This window comes from Drosophila hydei, unplaced genomic scaffold (assembly GCF_003285905.1).
Source record: "Drosophila hydei strain 15085-1641.00,03,60 unplaced genomic scaffold, DhydRS2 tig00008114-arrow-pilon, whole genome shotgun sequence".
Taxonomy (NCBI): Eukaryota; Metazoa; Arthropoda; class Insecta; order Diptera; family Drosophilidae; genus Drosophila; species Drosophila hydei.
The window spans coordinates 2954861-2978556 of NW_022045827.1; the positions used below are offsets into that span (position 1 = coordinate 2954861).

At 40.1% G+C, this 23696-nt stretch overlaps 1 protein-coding gene across 2 annotated transcripts in view; it reads right to left on the reverse strand.

The window, feature by feature from the left end:
• The window catches only part of LOC111599175 (protein O-mannosyl-transferase TMTC2), a 36502-nt gene extending 13241 nt beyond the window's left edge, over positions 1–23261 (reverse strand). For both annotated transcript variants that reach the window (XM_023314758.2, XM_030224466.1), the window contains exon 1: positions 22866–23261. In XM_023314758.2, the coding sequence (XP_023170526.2) occupies positions 22866–22984 (119 nt within the window). In that variant the 5' untranslated portion in view covers positions 22985–23261. The remainder of the gene's footprint in view (positions 1–22865) is intronic.
• Positions 23262–23696: the final 435 nt, after the last annotated feature.

Here is a 23696-nt window from a genome sequence, read left to right on the forward strand (position 1 = left end):
TCCATAACCAATAATTTGCCACCCAAATTGCTGACGAATAAAGTCAAATATAGTTTTGGGCTAGGCGCCTTTTTGCCCGAAAGCGAAAGTCCATTATTATGCGCCAAAATAAAAGGAAAAGTGTGCAACACTTTTGCCAACACATATAGATTTAGACGTGGCTAAAGCGGAACTAAGCAAGGGAGGTGAAAAATGAGCATTATCGCAGTAAGTTGCGGCTGTTGTGTTGCTTTAATACCCTTTAAGATATAGCTAGCTCAGCTTAAATAATCAAAATGGCAAAAGATTTTATTAATTCAAATATAATTCAGTATAGATTAGAATGTTTTAGATTCAATTTAAATGCACACGTTTAAAAGGTTAATGCATTTGATCTATGACAGCTAAATCACAAAGCACTTCAATGCAGCCCATTTTGATACATAGACAACTCAGTCGAGCTATCACCTTCGCCACATGCTCATTTCTTACAGGTATATTGACACAGTAATGAAAGCTAATATTCTGAATATTATAAAAATAATTTAAATAAATTGTCAGTCAATGAGCTTTCTGTCTTCTGCAATGCAGCGCAGACCCTTTGAAGAGTATCAAAATACGCAGAGTCGGACATCAAAATAATGAACGGAAAGGCAGGCATTTTGTCTGAGAGTATGTGTGTGTGTGTGTGTGTGTGTTAAGTTGTGTGAGTACCGTAAAAATGCCGAAAACGTTTTAAAAATGAAACGATTACACCATTGCGGCTTTCAAACGACCAAGTTATGATAATGTTTGGCCAACTAAACTCGTTTAGCTTGCCAAATACGAAGCCCACAAAAAGAAGTGAGTCGGCCAGTGAGTGTGCCAGCGTGTGCATGTGGGTGTACAGCTGTGCAAGGTAAGCCTAACGGCAAGTGCGCAACACATGCAAACATGGGCCAACGACTACACACAATAGCCAATGGCCCACTGGGCGTATTGTGAGCTTTGGACTTAGCACTGCGACGCAGTGCGGAGGGGCCGTAGATGGGCGTGGCAGTCAGTTAGTCCGGCTTCTCTGGTGGTCTCACTGTGACTCGAATGCTGTTGCACTCGTAACAATATTTTTGGGTATTTAAAAACCCAAAAGCGTTCCATGTGTGTGTGTGTCTTGACTGTACGAATGTTTATGGCCTCTGCACAGACTTTGGCAGTTTTATGCTAATCACAAAAAGGCAGCAACGCCCATGCATGAAACGATTGGGGTGCGGGTGATTGTGGGCGTGGCATGTGGGAAGAGTGAGAAGGGAGGCGACAGCAACCACTCGAGGCAAACTTTTCATATTTGGCGCAGCAGTCGAAACTTTTCGTTTCGTTCTGGGATATTCAGCACTTATTTTGCCGATTTTCCGAGTTGGGTTTTTGTAACTCGTTCAACATTTTGCCCAACTATTCGTGCAATGGTTCGCCCTGCCACCCTCCCGCCCGTCCGCTCTGCAGTCTATAGACGAGCGGCTTTCAGCAAAGTTATGAAAGTCGACTTCCGCTTTAGCCTTTTAGTCAGTCGCAGTTGTTCTCTAGCAATGAATTCCAATTGATGTTTCACATAGGCATGTACATTTTAATGAAAATGAAGGACAATCGATAAGCGAGCTGGGAAATGTTGTTTGATTACTTTGCTTTGATTGATATGAGCAAGAGTATGTTTTATTTACGCTTTAGGAAACTGAAAAATTGGATGAGTCTTGAATAATTTAGGATAAAACTATAACAATTTTGAGTGCTCAAATTGATATTAAAATAGTTAAAACAAGCTCTTAGCTACATGTGCAAAATATGATATATTTCACAGTAAACACATTTGTATAAGAAATCTTGGATTACTTAGATTTTCCTCAAACATGTTTTGCCAGGCATAAAGCTTGTTTTTAAAAAATGGTAGACATTATTTGAATGTTGCCAATCTTTTTTCAATGCCAAACAATTGACTCAATTGCGCAACAATTATCCGCAAATCAATTATTCTTTGCTTTACAGATATCACATTTCCTACTAAAACCTTTTCCATTTTACTTCTAACATCTCCGCTGTTGAATAATTGATGTATTTTAACACACATAAGCACCGGCGCACACACACACACATCTACAAGTATCCGTGCCTCACACTAAGCGACGCGCATAAATAATAATTAGGTAATAATTAGCATCTGTCTATTAACAGAGTTCGATATGCCTTTAAGTGGCAGACGCAATTATCAAAATATTCAACAGCCATGCCCCATCGGCCTCTGTGGCACGCCTCTTTTGGCGAAACTATTGCGTACGCTGGGAAATTTCCACACTTTGCTGTCATAATTTAATTTAAATGCTCAAAATTGTGAATGGTTTAATTATGTATTCACACAGACACACCAAGCGATGGGATGTTGGGGCCAGGATTAGCTGTGCCAAAATGTTTTTGTCGGTCCAAAAACGAATACCCATAAAGATAGAGAGTAGGAAGGAGAGAGCGAGCGAGCGAGCGAGGAGTGAGTGAGTGAGAAAAGCGAGGCTGTGTCAGCGGCGAGGCGTCTCGATAATCGTGCACGTGGCAGACCGCGGATTAGGGAGCGGGCAACGAAACGTAACTGTTAACCTAGTTGTGAGTGCGAGAATGTGTGTGTGCACAGTTCTGTTTGTGTGTGTGTGTGTGTGTGCTGCGTTAATTGAATGCGCAACTGTCGTGCCATCCCACTTTATCATTATACAACCAGCAGCCCCACACTCACTGCTCGCCCCCAACTCCTTCGAGCCACCCGCTTTGCACACTTGTGCGTTGTCTGTTTTAAGCCTGTTGAACAATTATAACTGGCATGTCCAAATGCCAAGTGCCTGAAATTGAGTCCGGCCGACGCGGCGTATGCGTGATGTTCTATATGCTAATTAAAATGGTTGCTTGTGTGTGTGTGTGTTTTGCTGTGTTTGTGTGCGTATCGTTTGCCTGTCTATGACCGTGACTGTGTGCTGCTACTGCTGTGTGCGCTTTGTACTGTTTGCATTACATAATTATAATTACGCATACGCCATGTTGGCGCTCATTTGATTTGCCACCGCACTGCAGCAGCAGATGCAACAGCAGCTGAATTTAGCAGCACCAGTAGTAGATCAACATCGCTTTTTTCTTTGTTAATCACGTCGTATGCTGTGCCTGTTGTAAATATTTGTGCATTGCTTACTATTTATGCACGCTCTTTAATAGCTGCCATGTAATATTTAACAATTTGATGCCTTGCGCAAACAGCAGAAGCAACGCAATAAAACTATACAAAATATTGACTGCGTATGTCGACAAAAAATGCTAAAGCCAAGACTGTAATATAGACTGTGAGATACCCTGTAGTCGGAGGAAACGGGCATCAATCCTTATCATAAGAGCTCAACAAAGATAAAAATCTAAAATCAAATTACGATAACGATAAGTCATACGAAGTATCGATAACATATGGAATTGAAACTGAGCCAACTGTAACTTGATTTGCCTTCAGCTAGCTCTTATACCATTGCAATCAAGGCAACTTCAAGTACTTCAAGGGCTTAAAATAGTCATTTTTATTCAAACGACCCCTTTGCCCTGCCTCCCATAGGGTACAAAAAAACGTAAGTTAAACGTTATGCATGCCCTGCATATACATATATATAAAATAATCAAACGGCAATAACTTTTGCAACTGTCACGTGGCCGTGTAAAAGAAAATCCAATTGCTAACCGCAAACATAATTAAAAACTTTGCGCAACCACAATCGATGGCGATGGCGACGGCGATTGGGATTCCGAGTGCGATTCCGATTGCGATTGCGATTGCGATTGGGATTCCGATTGCAATTGGCGATTGCCACGCTTTTGATATGTGTGGCAAAATGGCAGGATGCGCATGGCCCCAGGCCCCGTTATGTATCAGGCGGGCCAAGCGAATGGCAGCTATGCCATAAAAATATCGCCTGCAAATTGGGGGCGTGGCTGTCTGATAGCCCACTACACGTACGTGTGTATAAATCCAATTAAATCACAAGTTACGCAATGTGATAAGTCACGTTGTTTATTGTTTCAACGTACACGAGGCAACTCATGCGGGGGCATGACATAAGAGGGAAAGAGAGAAAAGCAATGCAAAGGTGTGGTAAGTGTGGTAGAGGTAGGAGACGTTAAGCTGCATTCATGCCACAATTTATGCACAACCCACGGGCAAACGAACAACTCATGCGGCTGCTGCGGTGTGTGTAAAAAGCGATGAGAAGCGAAAACAAAGTTGAATTAGTTGAGTATGCTAGACACGCAAATACTCTATAGGCTTATGTATTTATAAACAATTAATAAATAGATCATTTAGGACAAAAACCAAGAATATGAACACGTAAATGTGTGATAAAAAGTATTAAACATTTTCAGATATTTTTGATTTTATATATCATATCATGAGCTCAAATTGACTACCTGATTCCAGTGGACATATAATTATTGTATTCCTAATATACCCCTACTTTGCCATTTCAAATTACTACAGGGTATAATAGCAGCTTAAAATATTATTGGGAGCAATATAAGCCATAAAAATCCTTAAATATATGGCTAAAGCAAAGCAAACGTGAAACTAAGCTTAGTTTTTATTATGAAATTTGGTAAGCATTTCTACCCAACAGGCACACATACAGTGAACACTCGATAGACAGAAACCTAATTGCTTGAAGATACAGCTGAAGAGCTGAAGATATAAGAAAAAGAAAATGGCAAAGAGATGTGTTACGCAAGGCTGCAAAATACCCTGTAAGTCACATAAAGGCAGCTCGTGCCCTCTTCACTTGAAAAGCAACTTATGTAAAGAATGAAAGGATCGAAACTAAGAGTAGTAGCCAAGCCAACACTTGTTGCATCACTTGTGCTCTTTGGCTGCCCTGTACCACTTTTGTGCAAACTTAAATAATGCACAGTGGGTCGAAAGGGAAAGCAACCAAAATATGAGTGGAAATATGAAAAAAGAACGAAGTGAAAAATACTTTCTGAAGTGCGCTTGGACATTGAAAGTTCGTGTGGCTTTCAGCGTTGTGTAAACTTGATTATTTCCGTTTCGCAGTGCTGAAGTGGATGCTTTTCGTTTTCTTTTCTTTTCGTGCTTTTTTCATTTTCCTTTATTTTGGAAGTCCTACACCTGGCTGAGCTGCTGCCCAACAACAGACTTTGGCAACGGCTGGCTTATTGAAGCATAAATTTATGCTCGCCAAATTATTTATTAAGACCCCACACACACCCACACACACAAAAGAAAAGGGCAGAAAAAAGCATAAGCACGAAGAAAATTAAAAGTAAAAGTGCGTCGAGCTCTTCATTTAAAGTGCTCGCTGCTCCAAAGATTTTCAACTAAATCAGAACAGGAAACCACAAGAAGGCATCAAGCCATTTCGGCCGGCCTTCTAAACTTTTAATGTGCTCCGTGCTTTAATCAGCTTTAAGACCCTTTGGTTATGCAGCAGCTGCTGCTGCGGCATCTAAAAAGAAACCTTTAGCAAGGCAAAACGCATTTGGCGGCATACGACTTTTATGGCATTTGAATACCCTATATATAATATATATAAAATAAAAAAAATGCAATTTTAGCAGCGAAAAAATAAATAGTTGAGTAACCCATTTGTCACTTAAAAGGCAATAGAAGTAAGCTGAAATTTAAAGGCTTAAATAGAGAAAAGTAAAGATCGAAAGTTATTGACTTGAAATAACTCTGCAACTAATGCAAATGCCTCAGCTGAAATGCTTTCTCATAAGCTTAACTCTATTTATGTCTTCACTTAAGGCCAAACTCTAGCATATAAAATGCTAACTAGTTAGCCAAAGTCTTACATTTTGCAGACAGTTAAGAGTTTTTAGTTCTTATAAAAGTCAAATCGTTAATCGCAAAGTTATTAAGTCTCATTACCAGGTATCTACTAGTCGCGCACTTTACATATACTTTTTTGTCTGCTTAATGTAGCAAATTATTAGGTATAGCTCTGCTTTATTCGCTGTCGCCGCAAGCGGCAAATTCGGTTGGCGCGCCAGAGCGTTAAAATTTGTCACGCGCGTTTCCCCGAACATGGGGCGTATGTGCAATATTTTGTTATATTTTTATTTTCTATTTCATTTTCATATATGTATTTTTGATATATTTTTGAAATTCGGCCTTTGGCGATCGATCGATACTGTGTGTGAGTGTCAAGCCATGTGCATATATGTATATCTATTTATATATTTGTGTGTGTGTGTGTGTGTGTGTATGTGTGTGTTCTGCTACCAGCTGGTAAATGTATATCAAACATTTCTATCAATCATTCAAAACGATTGATTCGCAATGCAAACGAACAGCGCTTACTTACCAGCTACACACACATGCACACATACACATACACACACACATACATACATACACATTTGCATTGCTATATGGCTCTTCTTTTAGAAGCTGCAGCTGTTTGGTCTATCTCTGTCTCTGTCTGTGTCTCTGTCTCTGCTGGCCCTGGCCACACTCTGTGCTGCAGCTGTTGTTGAGCCCTTTTGCCTCGCCGCCCCCTGCACCACGCCCTCTGCAAATGTTGCACGTCGCAAAATCGTCCAACTGTGCACATATTGACAACTAACAGATTTTTTGCCATTGTGCAACATTTTTGTCATGTGCGGGCTAAATCAGACGAAACGGACACAAACAAACAGTTGCCCAATTTGTTTGTGCACCAAATGGGCGGGCGATAAACTGGGCGACTGAGTGTGGGTGTGTGTGTGTGTTGTTGTTGTTGTTGTTGTTGTTGTTGTTGTTGCTGTTGCTTATAAGCAAATTGCGGATTGCTGTTGCAAATTTGTATATTGCCATGCAGCTGCATCTCTAATGGATGTGCCATTTGTGGTTATATTGAATGCAGCACGAGTCGAACAATATCAATCGAAATTGTAATACGAATACGCATACGAATTGGCAAACGAAAATGGAATTAGAGATGAGCATCGATTATACAATTTCAGCCAGTTTGGCGCAGCACTTGCAACACATATAACAAATGATCCAGAAATGTAATCGACAGCAGCATTAAATGTTTCATTTGCTCTCTGTACGGGCTGTAAAAGCAAAATGTTGTTAATTGAACTTTAGATAGTAAAAGCTTCATGACAGAGCGATTAGCTTGATTGAATGAATTAACCTTCTCATCTAGCTGACAAGAATTTGCCTGTTCTATCAATTAAAATATTTTATAAAACATATTTGTTGCACTTGACGAGCTGAATATGGCAATTAAATATATATATATATATAAGCATTAATGCAAATATAATGAAATATATTGAGGTTACTTTGAATGCTCGTCCACAGCGTGTTAAGAGTATACTGATTCTAAGGTAGACTAGTCTGGCTGGCATTGATAATCACATCAGTATATGCTAATATTCAAGTAATATTTTCAAATTTTCACACTTCAGCTACTTCGTGTCACGCACGAGCTGAGCTCCGCATTAAATAGTGAGCTGAAAGCTTATGAACTGGCAACAGAACTGTCACGCTTAGCTGCTCGGCCATCGGTCATTGGTAATGCGAATGAAATAGCCACGAGATATGATAATGGAAAAAAGGATGCTGAATCAATCGTGGCTTTCAATTGAGTAAGTTCTCCGAGCACCCTTGCTGCCAGCAGTTGACAACGAGCTGTCGCAGCTTGCAGCAATTGTTGCAGTTGTTGTTGCTGCTGTTGCAGTGTTAAAGTAACACAACATTTTAAGTGAATGAAATGAAAACAAATATTGCAAATTTATTCATTGCAACGCACACAGGCGCAGGCGCATGGCAGGCTGTTGTTGTTGTTACATTTGTTGCTGCCACTGGCCGTTGCACTCTCAACTGCGGTTACCTTTTGGGCTGGCCGCACTCGCTATCTGTGTGCATGTATTTGTAATGCATTTATGCACTCATTTCATTCATTTCATTTAGTTGTTGATTTATTGACGGGCTTACGCCGCCCCAAGCTGCGCCCTCAAGCCAAGTAAGCTGCGAGGCAATAACTATTTAGTCGCTGCAATGCTTTGATAGCTATACAACCCACAGCCCACATTGTGCACTGTGCACATTGTATGCCACTCAGGCAACTCCGCCTCTGCCACCATCCAGTGCTTTGGATAGATTCTGCTGTTTGGGCCATGTTCGTCTGTTGTTTGTGCTGAACAAATACAACTTACTGATTTTATTGCAAATTGATTTTATGTGCAGCTCACCTGGCCAAGACCACAGACCACAGATACAGATACCAGAGGCGGACACGCCCATTGATTGGCTGCCAGAGAAAGAGAGAGAGAGAGAGAGAGAGGGGGAAAAGGCGCGAAGGATTCAAACAAATTTCTCATGTTTACATTGTATGGCGATAGTGGAAACTTTTTAATCAAAGTTAATTGGAAAGTTTTGCTTTGTCATTGCAATGTAACACACAGACACACACACACACACACGCAGATACACGTACAGGTAGAGTCACCCACACGTTCGCCTAGCACATGCAGACGTGCATAAAGTGGCAAACTAAAAATGAAAAGTAAAATGTAGGTTATCCTTCAGCGCACACAAAATGCTCTTCATCGTTGCGCTTCGTCCTTCGTCCTGCGGCCTTGCCATCGCCTGCGTTCGGTTGCTCATTCATTTTATTGCTGGTTGCCGACGCTTGTCTCCTACCTTTGATGATAAAATGTCATTTGGCTGCTTTACGTGCTGGTTTCCCCTCTCTCTCTCTCTCGCTCTCTCTCTCTATGTGTGTGTGTGCGTATGCGTGCGTATGTGCTTGAATCTCTTTGGGTCGAGCCGTCGAGTGCTGCAGTCGTAACCAGCCAGGGCCAGGCTGACATTCAGCGCTCTTGATTAAATTTTATGCAGTTTAACTATTTCTTTTTAAGCCTCCCCCTCAACAACAAAGAGAAGTGCAGCTTCGTTGATGCAGGGGCTGCAGGCAGCCAGAGCAGAACTAAAAGGAAGTTCACATACACTGGTTTTAATACGCTACCAAAACTAAAGGCATGACAATTAAGGCATTTATTGTGTTACAGATGATCGAGCTTACTGTGCAAGAGCGTCAAAGCAGAAGGCTGTTATAACTAAGCGAAGTCAGCTAAGAGTGCAGCTGGGTTGATCAAGTCAGATATGCTGCAGGTCAGCAGATTGCATATATCTAGAAACAGGATTGCATATATCTAAGAACGCACTTAAATATTGCAGAGATTGAAAGATCTTAAAACACTTTCAATGTAAGCTTCAAGTCTTTTGGACAATTTTATATAAGCTCTGTTGATTAAATGATTATCATATATATAAAATCAAGAAAATATGAAACATTTAGCTTTGCTAAGCCACATTTAATTATAAAGCAGCGCTATATATCTATACTATATATTTGAAGTGTATTTAATTCTTAGCATATTATAGTTTAAGAACTTCTATAGCTGTTTTTTTTGTTGCTTTGTTTTATTGCATTTGAAGGCTCGCCCGGGCAACGACGGGCAGTCGCGACGAACACTTAAGCGCAGTCGTCTGCCTGTTGCCCTGCTGTGTGTCTGCTGTAAGCTTCAGTTTATGCTGCAACCGGAAAATTAATCCTAATGAGTGCTGACACACACACACACACAAAGATAAAGGGAGAGAGGAAGAAAGAGAGAAAAGCAGTAAGGGGCCGGGCTGGGGGAAATGGGGGCTGTTGCAGAGCAGTTTGTTTGCGCATGTGAAGCGATTTATGCTTTTTTTGCCAGCTCTTCCCGGCTCTGTTGCTTCGAGCTATGTTGTTCTTGTTGTTGCTGCTGCACACGTGCGTCACATGTAAAATACACGTACACACACACACACACACACGCGCCGCTCTGCTCGTATAAAACAACATTTTGTAAGCATTTTATAGGGCCATAGTGTGGCTGTCTGGGTGACTTGCCTTGCTGGGGCTTGGCTGAATACGTTTGTATGGTTGCATCTGCCATTTACCTGGCTGATGTGGTGCTCTGTATGTGTGTGTGTGTGTGTGCTCGCGCTTCCTTTCACAAAATGTGTTAAATGCCGCGTTTTGCATTGCCTCACATTTGCTTGCATTTTCCGATTTTCCGTACTTTTATGCCGACGCTGCCATTGAAATCGTTTCAGCCCCAGCGAGCCCAGCCTGCTCTGGGCCGCCATTAAATGAAATGAAATCAGTGTCAATGTGGGCAGGAAATTTGTTTTCCACAGCTCCATTCAGCAGCAGCGTGCGTGCAGATCCTTTTGTGCCAGTTTAACTTTAATAAAAGCATAGAATACTTATATATATATATATTTATATATATATATATATATTTATATATATATATATATATTTATATATATATATATATATTTATATATATATATATATATATATATATGCATAACCAATGGTAATTAGCCCAGGAGCACGTTGCACGACGTTAGAACGTATAAAACGCAGTTATGTTTGACTTCCTCGGCCGCAAGAGCAGCAATAAGAACTGTAAAATTCGACATTTCTTTTTGAGGAAATGGCTGAAAGCGGTTTGATGAAGTAGTGTGTATAAGTGGGCGTGGCATGACTATTTTCTATATGCATTTTTGATTGGTGGGGTAAGAAAACGAAGTAAATTGAAATGTTTAAAAATTTTAGCTGATTTTAATTTGATTTTGTCTATTTCTTTGGGCTTTAAATTTTGAATATTTCATGTGCTAAATTAAATAATATGATTAAAAAAATAATAGCGTAAAATTCTTAAAAAATATATAAAATGTGGATTAATCTTAAACAATTTCTAGAGATTATGTTACAGCTAAAACCGAGTTGTTTCACCTATTCATACAGCTTAAGCTTAACTCTTATATAAAATGATATTTTCTAAACTCAAATTAATTTCAAAGGTTTTCATTTTCAAGCAATAATGATGAGCATCAGTATGTCAATTGAAGCTGTTTGATTAATAAGGCAATATGTTGATTCACACATAAATAGCTGTAAATCTGGCATTCATTCAAGCTGCAAATCTGACACTAAGAGTTAAACGAATAACTTCCAAGTCTAATCTATAGACACCACATGCGTACACACACACACGTTGGCAGACTGTGGCGGGAATTGCACACACGTCAATCAGCCCCCTTGGCGAGCTCCCCTGTGGCGCATTAATGAGCACGTGGTGATGGCTGCCATCAAAATCATATACGTTGATGTCGCCAAGTCACGTAAAAGTGTATTTAGTTTTAGGCAAGAGCCCGGCGACGCCTTCGGTTGCCTAACTCGGTGCCAGGCACAGCGCCGCACAACAATGCCAAAAAGTAAACAAATTAAAATGTATGCACAGCCAGCATATGCATGTGCCTGTGCGAGTGTGTGCGAGTGTGTGTGTGAGTGTATCTTGACAGCGTAAGCAATTAGGCGGCCAAAACGAACGATACAAAAAGAAAACACAAAAACAGCAACCAGAAAGCAAAAAAAGCATTGCATAGCTGCAGGCGCTCACTTAGCGTCCTCATCCATTGGCAAATCATTTAGCCAGGAATACTTGTGCTCGTTTTTCAGCCGCTATACACCCTGTAACCATTAGGAAATGGCATGAGCAAAAGGGGTTTACTACTTCTACTATGATTCAATATGCCATATGCAATAATATTTTTGTGCAGCTTCATTTATTGAAGATATATTTTAGATATCTGTAGGAATGTAGTACAAATTTAGAAAACTTTAATGGAATAACAAAAATAATTCAGAAAAACTTCAGATTTTGATTCGAAAAATTAAAAGTTTCATATTCCATAAGAATTACTTCATCTGCTGATCCAAGCTAATGAATAATACGACTTTTCTTGTAAAAAAGGTTTTTTTAATCGATTTTATTTTGTGGAAATACCAGCTGCTAGCATCTTCAATCTCTTATCTATTTATCTTGTATATCTAACACTTATTTTCAGTATATAAACAGGCGAAAGCCGAACTTCAATTGACATTTGAAGCAGTTTTCTATGACTCCAAACGCCATTCTTACTTCACATAATTCATTTATACACTCATAAACTACATTTATCAAAACTTTACAGGGTATCTTATAGCATACATCATCCCTTTCATGCCATTTTTCCACTTGTCCTGTTTTTTTGAGAAACTGTGCACAAATTGTTGCCGCGTATATGTCCTCAATTTTTTGGTGCTCCATCAGAACATAACAAAAAAGTTTTAGGTAGCGGAGGGCAGGGTGCGCTACCATCTGCCACGCCCATCGTTGTGCGCCCTTAACCGTTATTGTGGCGCTTCGCATATTTGGTTCATGGCAGATTACGTATACGCAGCGCAGTTTTGAAAATCGTTTGCATTGCTTCGGCCTCAATGGCCGCAGCAGCAGCCGTGCCAGTCGAGCAGTGCAGCCCACGCCCCCAATAGACCGCTACAGCCCCTCCCCCTCTAACTGCTACTGTGCCAGTTATTTGGTGAGCGGCTTTTTGTGCTCACTTTGGTAACAAAGGCGACGCTCGCTTGGCTCCGCTTTTGTTTTGTTTGTTTTGGCTTTGTGTTTTTTTTTTTTAATTTTTTTAAGCTGTTTTTAGTTGTTTTTTTTTGGCGCATGTTTGACATCAATATAACTTTACTTGTCCGCCGCTACTTTTCATCTTTGTTTTCGCACGTGTGTGTGCGAGTGTGTGTGTTGATATTTGTGTGTTCACAATTTTAGCTCTATTCACTTGTTCCGCATACACAGCGCTGCGTTTTTGCCTTGCGAAACTATTGAAATTGTCATATGCTTATAACCCTTTCTTTGTGTAGCTGTGTGTAGGTATCTCTCCCTGTCTCTATGTGTGTGTGTGTGTGTATTTTGCTGCGGTTTCAGCACGTTTTTATGGTTTATTTTGCGAGTGTGTTTTATTGTTGTTTGCTCCACAAAGATTTGGCACTCTCGCCCAACTTGTGGCTATGGATTTCAGTTTGCTGAAATTTTCGAGCACTGCGCATGGTTGGCTTTTTAATCCAATCTCACAAGGGCGCTATCACTAGTACTTAAGTGTGCTAAAAAGTGGAGAAAACAGGGAAACCCATTGAGGTGTCACTACACATGAAGCATTTCAGTGAATTGTTGTCTGCTTTACTTTGTGGTTAGATAAACTTAATGTATTCATATTTTATATGAGAATGGATTGAACTTGTGAGCAAATCACATTATTGTTAGCCCATTATTGATATGCCATAAAGGTAGGAGTATAAAGAGCGAGACTCTTAGTGATGAAAAACACTTCATAGTTTCTTCGGCTACCATTCGACATTCGACAACCAAAAGCAAGGAAGCACTATGATAATTGTATTGCTATTGCTGTTTCTATGAATTCAAAATCTAACCAATATCATTGTGTCTTTCAATATGCCCCACAGTCATGCCGCAAATCATGTAGCAGTCGCGCTCTCTATATGCCAAAGAAGAACAACGAAATATACATTTATCTCAATCGTTGCAACGGCAACCGCCAACCATGGCACGCCCCCAAAACCAATGTAGGGCGTATATCGCACTTCGTGACATTTGCAAATAAATAGCAGAAAAAATAAACTGTAAAAAAAGGAAATAGTATTAAAGGAAATGGGACACAATTTTTTTTTTGCATGAGTTTTCCCTCTCGCTCGCTCAATTTATGGCCGCAAATGAAATTGCATTTACGCGCACGTGTGTGTGTGTGTGTGTGCGTGTTTCTGAACTTTAATTTAAACATTTTGCGCTGCAAACATTTGCTTCAGCTGTGCATCGATTCACACGTTCAGGCTAGCTCTCTACATTTGCCACGCCCACAGCGCAAACGCGCTTTAAAGTCAAACGCTGCCTGCTCAAAAATGTTATTTAAACTCCCGCTCCGCCCCGTCCACATGCCGCACGACTGTGGCACGCAGTGCGCCAATATTTAAAATATGAAGACCATTAGCTAAATATTGGCTTTGGCACGCGCCCACGCGCACAACAACAGTGCTCCGCCCCCAACGGCCATGCCCCAACCTGAATTCACGCACAAAGCAGTCAATAATATTAACCAGCCGGCAAAGTCGCAGCAGTGGATCTGGCAGTGGAGCCAGACTCCCAGCGCTGTCTGCCCCGTGCTGTGCATACTTATTTGGAGCTCAAGCCGCACTGTGCGCCGCTGGACTGGGATCTGCGGGGGAGGGGGCTGGCTGATGGCTGTGAGTGCATAAAATAAAAATAAATGTTAACAATGGCAAAGGCGTTCAGCTGGGTTGCCAAAGCGCTGCTGGATGGCCGGAACAGCCGGCGGTGTCAGCCTCACGCGGCGCAAGAAAATGCTCCAACCAACACCCGAAGAAAAAACAACAAAGACAGGGGGCAAATGGGGTTGGGGATGCATGGGGATGTGCGGCAATTTGTTGTTGGTTTTTGCGTGTACTTATGCTAAGTAAAGCGATGATGTAAAAGACAATAACCGGGCGGGTGGATGGGGCGCGGCGGCGGGTGTGGGATGTAAAACGAGTAAGCAAATCCACTGAGGCCACAAATTCGGTAGCACCACCAGCGCCTCAATCCGTGGCCCATCTGCCGGCTGCTGTGGCAATGCCCAAAAAAAGTGTCTGCCGCAATTTCCTTGGCCATTTATTTGTGGTATATTTATATGTCTATACATATTCCAACATAATATATATAAATATGTATGCTTGTTCTTTATAACCTGCTTTGATATTCATATTTTTGTATTCGCTTGCATTTGCTCCTGGGATAACAACAACAATATTCTTATATATCCTTTTGGCCTTTCTCTCAGATCGAAACCTTAACGTTTATTGAATTAAGTTTTAGATAGTTGAAGTTGAATATGCCTAACAAAGCTGTTTACAGAGCATGTGATGCTGCCAACTGTATGTAGAACAGTGTATCGCAATGTGGGCGTGGCTTTGGCTAACAACAAGACCAAATTTGTACCTGTCGCTGACCTTAAAAGCCCAAAAAATGCTCAGCTGTAAAAATATCAGGCAGCTGTGCCAAAATTTTGCGACAGCTGTGAACAGGCGTAAGAAAACAAAGAAAATAAGTAGGAGATGAAGAGAGAAAGAGAGAGTGAAAGAAGGAGAGACTGATTCATCTGGCGAATGAACTCAGGATTGTCTCAGACTCGTACAGAATTTTTTGACCGGCTCTCTTCCAAAGGCCTCAGGCTTTTAAATTAAATAAACTAACATACGCTGGCACACATGAACACCCACACACACACACACATGCGAACACCCACACACACAGACAATATGAAAACAGCCTGAGCAAATGTAACTAAAATACTCACACACACACACACACACGCATACAAATACGCAGACAATTTTTCTCAGCTCTGTCATTCGCTTAGCTCCCGGCACCCAGATCCTCAGCACACACACACATATGTCAGCTGTATGTGTATATATATTTTAATGCAAATTGAGCAGAATTAATTTAGTACCGTCTGTGTTTATCTCTGGCGCGTTTAATATGATGCCAGCCACCGACGACGTCGTCTACGCTTCATATCCATATGACGTTCCGCCTAGCCAGACCCAAACCTCCTTGTGCCTTCAAAACTGTGCTGAAGCTTAGTGTGCGTCTTAGTTGTATGCCTGTCTCTCTTTAGCACACACTCTTTCACTATCTGTCTCTTCTTCTATCTCTTTCTGTTCATTTCTATCACTCTGTTTTTGCTCTGTATGCCATATGTTAAGCGTTTGCCTGACGCAACATTTTTTTCTCGTATTTTTCTATGCATGTTTCTTGGCTAGAATTGTAAAGCGGGTATATTAGTTCAAATATCAAATAGAGAATGTTAAATAGAAGGGCTCATATATTAGAGAGTAATGCCTTTATAAAGAAGAAGAAAGAAATATACCATAAATAATACTCTAATAAAGGAGCTTGATTTTAATCTAAGTGTACTGATTGAGGTATGGAAACTATAACTATTATTATTAAATATATGTATATAAATTCGAACCCTCACAAAATAACCATTTTTATATCACACATCCACTAGAATATCAAGGTAGCTCTGCAGCTTGCAGTTACTTCAACTTATTATCGCTCTGCCAGGGTATTGGCACTGCGTCCTACCTCAACACTTGGGGCTTTCTTGTTTTATTAAAAAATGTCTGGCTGGCAGCTTGTGCTTGTCATTGCCTTGTCATGTTGCCTACTTTTAGGCAGAAGTGAAGACATATGCTATAGGATGGAAGCGTTGCGACTGACTGCTACTGCCACTGCCACTGCCACTGCTGGAAAGTCAATTTGGTTGCCACGCTTGTGGTTAGTTTGAGTCCAACCCAGCCAGCCACCCACATTCCACATGTATATATACACATATATGTAGATATATATTGGCCTCGATGCGCATTAGGCACGCATCATTTGCGCGTTTGTAATCAGGCGAAAGTGTTTCGATTTGCCTACCAGATTTTATATTTTTTTTCTCAATTGCGCACAAACTTTATATATAAATATATATACATATATATAAATGTGTATAAACACACATATTGTGCATATTTCGAATTTAAGTTAAAAGTTTTTCAATTTCAAGTTTTATGAGGACAAGTTCGCGCTACAAGCAGCCGACTGCCTCTGTCTCTGCCACACACACACACGCTTTCTCTCTCTTTGCCGCTGAGTTTGCGCTACTTTTCTGTATTGGACTTTCTTTTATTGGCTTGCAGACACAGTTTCAAGCTGTTCGACATCTTTAATATGCACCAATAACAGCTCTTGCCACGTGCTAATTGCAAAGCTGCAATAAATTTTAGTTAACCTGACCAAAAACGAGAGCGTAGCGCAACAAGTTCGTTTTGGCCTGGCTCGGAGTTGGCACTGATTTCGACTACATTTGCCGCTGACTGCAATCGTTTAATTTTACGCTTGGCTAACGTGCCAGAGTTGCCAACGTGGCACACAATAAAATTTCATTGAGAGCTCGCTGCAACAAATTTGACCCCCAACCAGCCACCAGACCCCAGCCATCAGCCACCAGCCCATCCAACTCGCATCCGCATTTGAATTTAAGTTTTAATTTCGAAGTTCGCATCTGGAACTGATGCTGTCTGTAGTGAATCCCACTAACTGCTTTGGCTGACTTCCTTTCGTCGTCCTGCCATTGTTGTTAACCATTCGCAAATTGGTTTGGGGAAATATGAGCGCAAAGTTTGGCCGGGGCTTTCGAGTTTCTTCTTATTCTATTTTTTTTTTTTTTGGACTGAAGAAATGCCGAGCAGCGTTATGAAAATAGCTGAAATAATTTTCCATTAAATTCTTGCGAATGAAATTATCGCATTAAAACAAGACAAAAGGCGTCTTCGATACCCTGTTCGTAGCCTTGAGTTATGGCCGTATATGGCCTTGAATATAGAAACGGATTTAGAGATTTGTATCGAATGGATACGCCGTATATAATGGATATGCGCTATAACACATAAAGTATCGATTACTTATCGAACTATCGATAGTTCTTAAAAAGCAAACATATTTTATATGACATGAATAATTAAATATTATTATTTATTTATATATAAGTTTTATGTGTTCTGTTCAATTAGCTAGGGTCTTCAAGTTATAAGTTATCTATATACTTTTTCATGTTATCGATAATACTATCATAGCCTCTGACAGCTGTGGTGTTTGAAGTTTCCTTTGGTAAGCTTCATCTTGCCAGTATTAGCCGCCCTTATTCCCTAGAGGATAGCTCTAAGTCGTGCCACTTGCAACTGCAACATGTTTCACTTGTGTTTTTTCTTTTTGTTTTGCTACACTTGAGCCAAGCTCTGGCAGCATTGCTGAGGCACTGCTCAGCTGTTCCTCTCTCTTGTCTTACAGCCGCGCTGCCGGCTGCTCGGTTTCGGTCCATTGTATTTGTACACTTTCTCATCGCATCAGCCCACCCACTCGAGCGGGGCAACTGCTCGACTGCTATTTGCTTGGTGTTTTGCTGTCTGCTGTTTGCATTCGTCTTCATTATTTGTTTGCTCGGCCCAGGCAGGCAGTGGCGGTGGCAGTGGCAGTGGCAGTGGCAGTGGCTGCTGCTCACTTGGTAGCCAAAGTTTTGACACAGTTGATTTGCATTCGGAATCCTTGCAAAGAGCTACCCACACTGCCTCACACACACACACACACAATGATTTATGGATTTTCATCATATTCTGTTGATTCAGGAATATTTATGATTTGCCAGTTTGAACCGCGTTAACGTCGCACTCGCCCGGCTTTGTCCCTGTTTTGCCATTTCATAGTAATGCCCGAAAAAATTTCTCCTCTTTATGTTGTCTTTTCCTTTTTGCCAGGCATTTTTGTTATAAATTTTAAAAAAATATTGTATGAAAATAAAAGAGAGAAATGCCGCAATAACAAAAGCGAAAGCAAATGCAAAAGCAAAAGCAAAAGCAAAAGCAAAAGCAACAACTGGCAGGCGAGTCCGGAATATGCTGAATATGCGCAAATTGAATTTGATTTTTAAGCACTGATTGCTTTTATTGTTCCAGGACTTTGGGTCCGCATAGCGAATTTTATTTAAAATATTCTAAAAGAGATAACAGCGAGCCGAACAAAAACAAAATGAATAAACAGCGAGCTACAGCTCTTACAGAGCACTATATATACATATATGGCCATAGTTCTGATAAATTTATTGATATAAAACATTGGAATTGCACGGCGAAATTCTAATTTGTTCGTGCTTTTCAATCGAACACGCGGTAATAATTTGTCAAAATGCTAAAACATGAATACACAGAAAATATATAAAAAATCAAAAATAAATTTATATATATAGATTCACAGCTTCAATTGATTTTCATTCACAAAAAAAATTGCATTCTCACTTCATAGCCGAAACACATTAAGAGTGGAATGTGCGCAAATAAATACTTAATAATATTAAAAGACCAAAGTCAGGCAAGCTGAAAAGTCCCTAACGCCAACTGCAAGTCACTGCCAAAGAAAGCGAGAAGCACACGCAGAGAGTGAGTGGGAGAATGAGAGAGAGGGGGGCTGGATTAGTGAGTGAGGAAGGTGGCACATCGAAACCACCCAGGACATTAGCATGAGAATAAAATGAAATTACAGTCTTTAAAATAAATGTATGCGAAATTTTCAAGCCAAATGCCAAAAAGTATTCAACTAAATGCGAAATAAATTTGGTAGAAAACAAAACGAGCAAAAGGCCAGATGAAGAAAGACACCAAAATTGGAAATTGTCGAAGCTTTTAATACACTTTTATGCAAATGTGTTAAATTTAGAAATTTTAATAAATGCTGCATAAAAATTAAAGTAAAGTAACTAAAATATAAATCATATATGAGTCTGATTCTGAAAATAAATAAAAATAAATAAAAAATAAATAAAAATAAATAAATATAAATAAAAAATAAATAAAAATAAATAAAAATAAATAAAAAATAAAAATAAATAAGCAAAATATCATCGAGATGTATTGATAATATGAATGAAAAAATGGGGCTATTAACTGCCTCTAAGAATCGTACATTCTATATACTATATATCTATATACGCACATATTAATATATTATTAAAATATATTCATAAAGCACACAAAACAATTCATTTCATTCGGCCAATGACAAGGCCAATGACATGTGTTAAAGCAGCTTACAAACTGGAACTGAAAATAGAACTAGCCCAGGCAAAAGGGTATAGTAATAGGTCGAAGGCAGGCAAGCTTGGCGACGCTGGGGAATAGCTTTTGCCATGGGCGTGTGGAGCGGGAAGATGGAGCAGCGACTACGCGAACATGAGCGGGTAACAGCGAAAATGTCAAATCCCTGGGCTTGGAATGCGATGTCAGGAGACGCAGAAAATCAATTTCGGCTACAAGTTTTCAATAAAGTGAAAATAATGTCGCAAGCCAAAACCGGCAGCCACAACAGCAACAACAACAACAACAGCAGCAGCGGCAGCATCAGGAGCGCGGGTCCTGCCATTATCCTGGCAAGATAAGATGAAGCCTGCTGCTCGGGTCTGGCTGTTATTTGGCCCGAAAAAAGAAGTAAAAGAAGAAAAAATCAACGCCAAGTGTCAAACAATGAGGGTCGTTAGAGCCAGCAAATCGCAGCAACACCGCCAAAGTCAAGTGCACAAAGCGTCAAATGAAAAGGAAACACTGCGATGTGGAAGGGGGCGGGCCAGCGAGGTGGTATACGGGGAATTGAGCGTGGGCCAGGGGATAAATCCATTGATGCGTAAACCAAATCGAAGCAACGCACACTGTCAAAAAAGAAACCCGAATCCGACTCCGACACTGACTGCGATGCCAAACGACTCTGAAGACCGCCGAGTGTCAGGCCGGTGTTTATTTATGTGCCTGTGCCTTGTGATAAATCACTGACATTGATGCCGACAGGCAGCCAAAAGGACCCCACCACCACCATCAGCCCCACACAAGACCCAATTCAAGTGTGCGACATCCAAAACTTTAACCGACTCGAAATAGGCAGTCGACACGCTCCGCTGCTAACAAGCCGAGACCCCAGCGCCTGCCCCTGCGCCCAATCCCAGCTGCTTAAAGAGTGAAGAGTCTGCCTAATAAGTTTATCATGAGCCTGGCCAGCAATGAAACGGAAAAGTGTGTGGTAGAGCATAGAGCATTGACTCGTTTCGAGTCCAGGCGTAGGCGCCTATCTTAGAGGTTTCGCATTTTGACAGGAAATAAAGCGACGCTCAATCACAGCGCGCAGCGGAAATCGGAAGTTAGCAGGCGCACGATATCAGCTGGCGGTTTCCTCTCTGTCGCAGTCTTTCGCAACTGCGGCCGGAAGACAAATATAAAACAACTAAGAATACACCCAAGTAACATGTGCTTGACTAACAGATACCCAGTAGTATTTAACCAATATTTCCAGTCGATTTGTAATAGATCAATTTGGAATTATTGAAAGTTTTTTTTATATATGAGTTTTCTCATAATCTGACTCTTCATCGATATTTATCGATTCGAGGAAACGATAAATGACTGCAGAAGCTTAAGAATATTATTATGTTATCATTTTTAATGTCTTGGCCAGCAGCTCTCTTCTTCTACCTCTCTTCACTTTCATAAACAAAAACTTTCATCCTTAACTCCGAGGTGAGGGAAGTAAGAATTGATCTAAAAAATCTTAAAATGCTTCAATGTCACATTTACAGCATATTTATATTTATATATATGTATATATAAATGGTACCTATAAGTCAAACATGCAAAGCTTAACTTCAGAATGAGACAGGAAATCGATATTTATCGATTAGCAGGCTTGCCTATGCAAGCTTTAGCCACATAAGGTTAAACTAAACATTATATAGTAAACATTATATTTACAGGGCAAACACTTATTTGACACCTTCCAGACCTATATGTATATATATATATTTGAAATTTAAACTTGCTCTAGGGTATATTAGCAAATGAAACACTTGGAAACTGGGCGTTAGCGCAGTCTCATGACTCGGGACTCGCCTGACTGTGCCAGATAAAATATTGTTGATTGAGACGCAGTTGAGCGTTAATAATTATCATTCTTTTTTGCGACTTGCTTGCGCTCTCTCTATATATACATCATATATATACATTATGTATATATATATATTTTTTTACTGGCCATTTGCTTTTGGGTTGAGGCACTACGTGAGCAGCCAGTTTTGATGTCTTTCAATTTGTGGCAGATTTATTTGTGCATTAACCTCAAATTTGCACTGCTCGAGTCGATTTTGGGTTGCCCCGCAGCCAGCGCCCAGGACACTGATTATCGACTGGTCCTTGCCTCACACCCCGTCGACTCGTCTACAGAGGCAAACTTAAAATGCTCTTTGTGATTCAGTTGTGTGTTTGTGTGTGTGTGTGTGTGGCTGTGTGTGTAAATAAATTTTTTGCTCATTTTCACAGCAGCCATAACCACAGCAGCAGCTGTTTGTCCCAAAGTTTCAACGCTCCGAAAACTTATTGATGCTGGTCATGTACTGGCCTATTCGGGGGCGTGGCTTAGGGGGGGCGGGCGCAGCTGGCCACAGCTGTGACTGTGGGCTTGGGACGACGCATTGATTTTTCGGTTTACGCACTTTTATGGCTTTTCATTAAATAACATTTTTGACAGCCACTTTTCGAGCGACTGTTCGACGGGAGGTCGGAATCTTAACTAATAACTTAGGTATAGGTAAAGCCATTAGTGATAAGAATAAGTTAAATGCTGATTAGCTTTTTCTAAAACACATTCTAGTCCAAAACTCATTCAGGTGCTTCTTATTTAATTTCCAGTTGCAGAACTTCAAATTAAAATTCAAATTTTGACGTAAGGCGCTCAAAAGTTTCGTTTATCGTCTGCTATCCATGTCAAGAATCCGTCGCACCTCAAACTGTTTGCTCTTGAGCTATTTATATACCCTCTGAAATGCCATAGCTGCCGGCGACAATTTCCGACTTAAACTTCAAGCAGCTCAAGTGGACTTTGGCGCCAATAAAACAGGTGTGAGTTGGGCGTGGCAAGCGCCTCTTAAACCTCAAGCGGCATCTTTATAAATAGCGAAGCTCAGCGTTGGCGTTAAATATTTTTAGTTAAGTTTTACTCTTCTCTAAGCAAACGATAAAAATAACAACCAGACTGGAATATATATATATTTGTATATATATATATATATATATATATATATATATATATACAAATATATATATATATATATATATATATATATATATATATTTATTTATATATATATATATATATATATATATATATATATATATATATATATATTTATATATTTATATGTATATAATTCTATGTTTATATGGAAAGCTTAAAAATTAATTAAAATTTTTGTGGAAAGAAACCAACTAAAATTTAACAAACAGCAGAGTTGAGCAAATGGAACTTACTTTGATTTATGCAGCCACGGCCACGCCTCATGCCGCAGCCAAGGCCACAGTTTGGCAAGCATTGGTGCAGCGGGTGGCGGTGCCAGTGGTTGGGCCAGGCGATGCTCCATTAGCGTCATGTGCCCGGCAGCAACAACTGCTGAGTTGTGCTTTGGATTTTCAGGAATTTTCTTATGAATTGCCTTGCTTTTAGTTAGTTTGAATATTTCATGTATCTCTGCTGCTGATTGTTGTTGTTTTTGTTGTTGTTGTCGTCTATGTTGGTGCTGCTGCTGTTATTGTTGTTTAATTCATGCAGCAGATTTCGTTGCATTTTATGTGATTTTCTTTCGGTCTCCTGTGTGTGTATGTGCGTGTCTGCTTGTGTGTGTGTATGTGTGTCAGTATCTGTGTCTGTGTCTGTTATTATTGTTGATTTTCCTAATTTATATGAGTTGCATTTATTTGCATTCTCTGCGGCCGGCCACAGTTGCTCTGCTGCTGCTGTATTGCTGGTATTGCATAACCAGCCCATGCGCCCTGCCAAACGCAGTGGGCGTGTCGAATAGTCAGCCCAAACTGTAAATAGAAGAAGCACAACAAAAGCTAGTTAGAAATGTAGTTAAAGCAATGAACAAATGTGTTTTGATCTAATTCAAAAATATATAGATATATTGCATAGCGAATCAATGCTTGAGAATAAAGAGACTTTTGCTTGACTTATTTAGATGCATATCTATTTATATTTATATAAATGATTATATATACAATTAGATATACAATTCGATAATGGATAAGGCTTATTATAACTACTTAGTTCCATTGTCTATGTCCCTGTCATGGTTAAGAGAA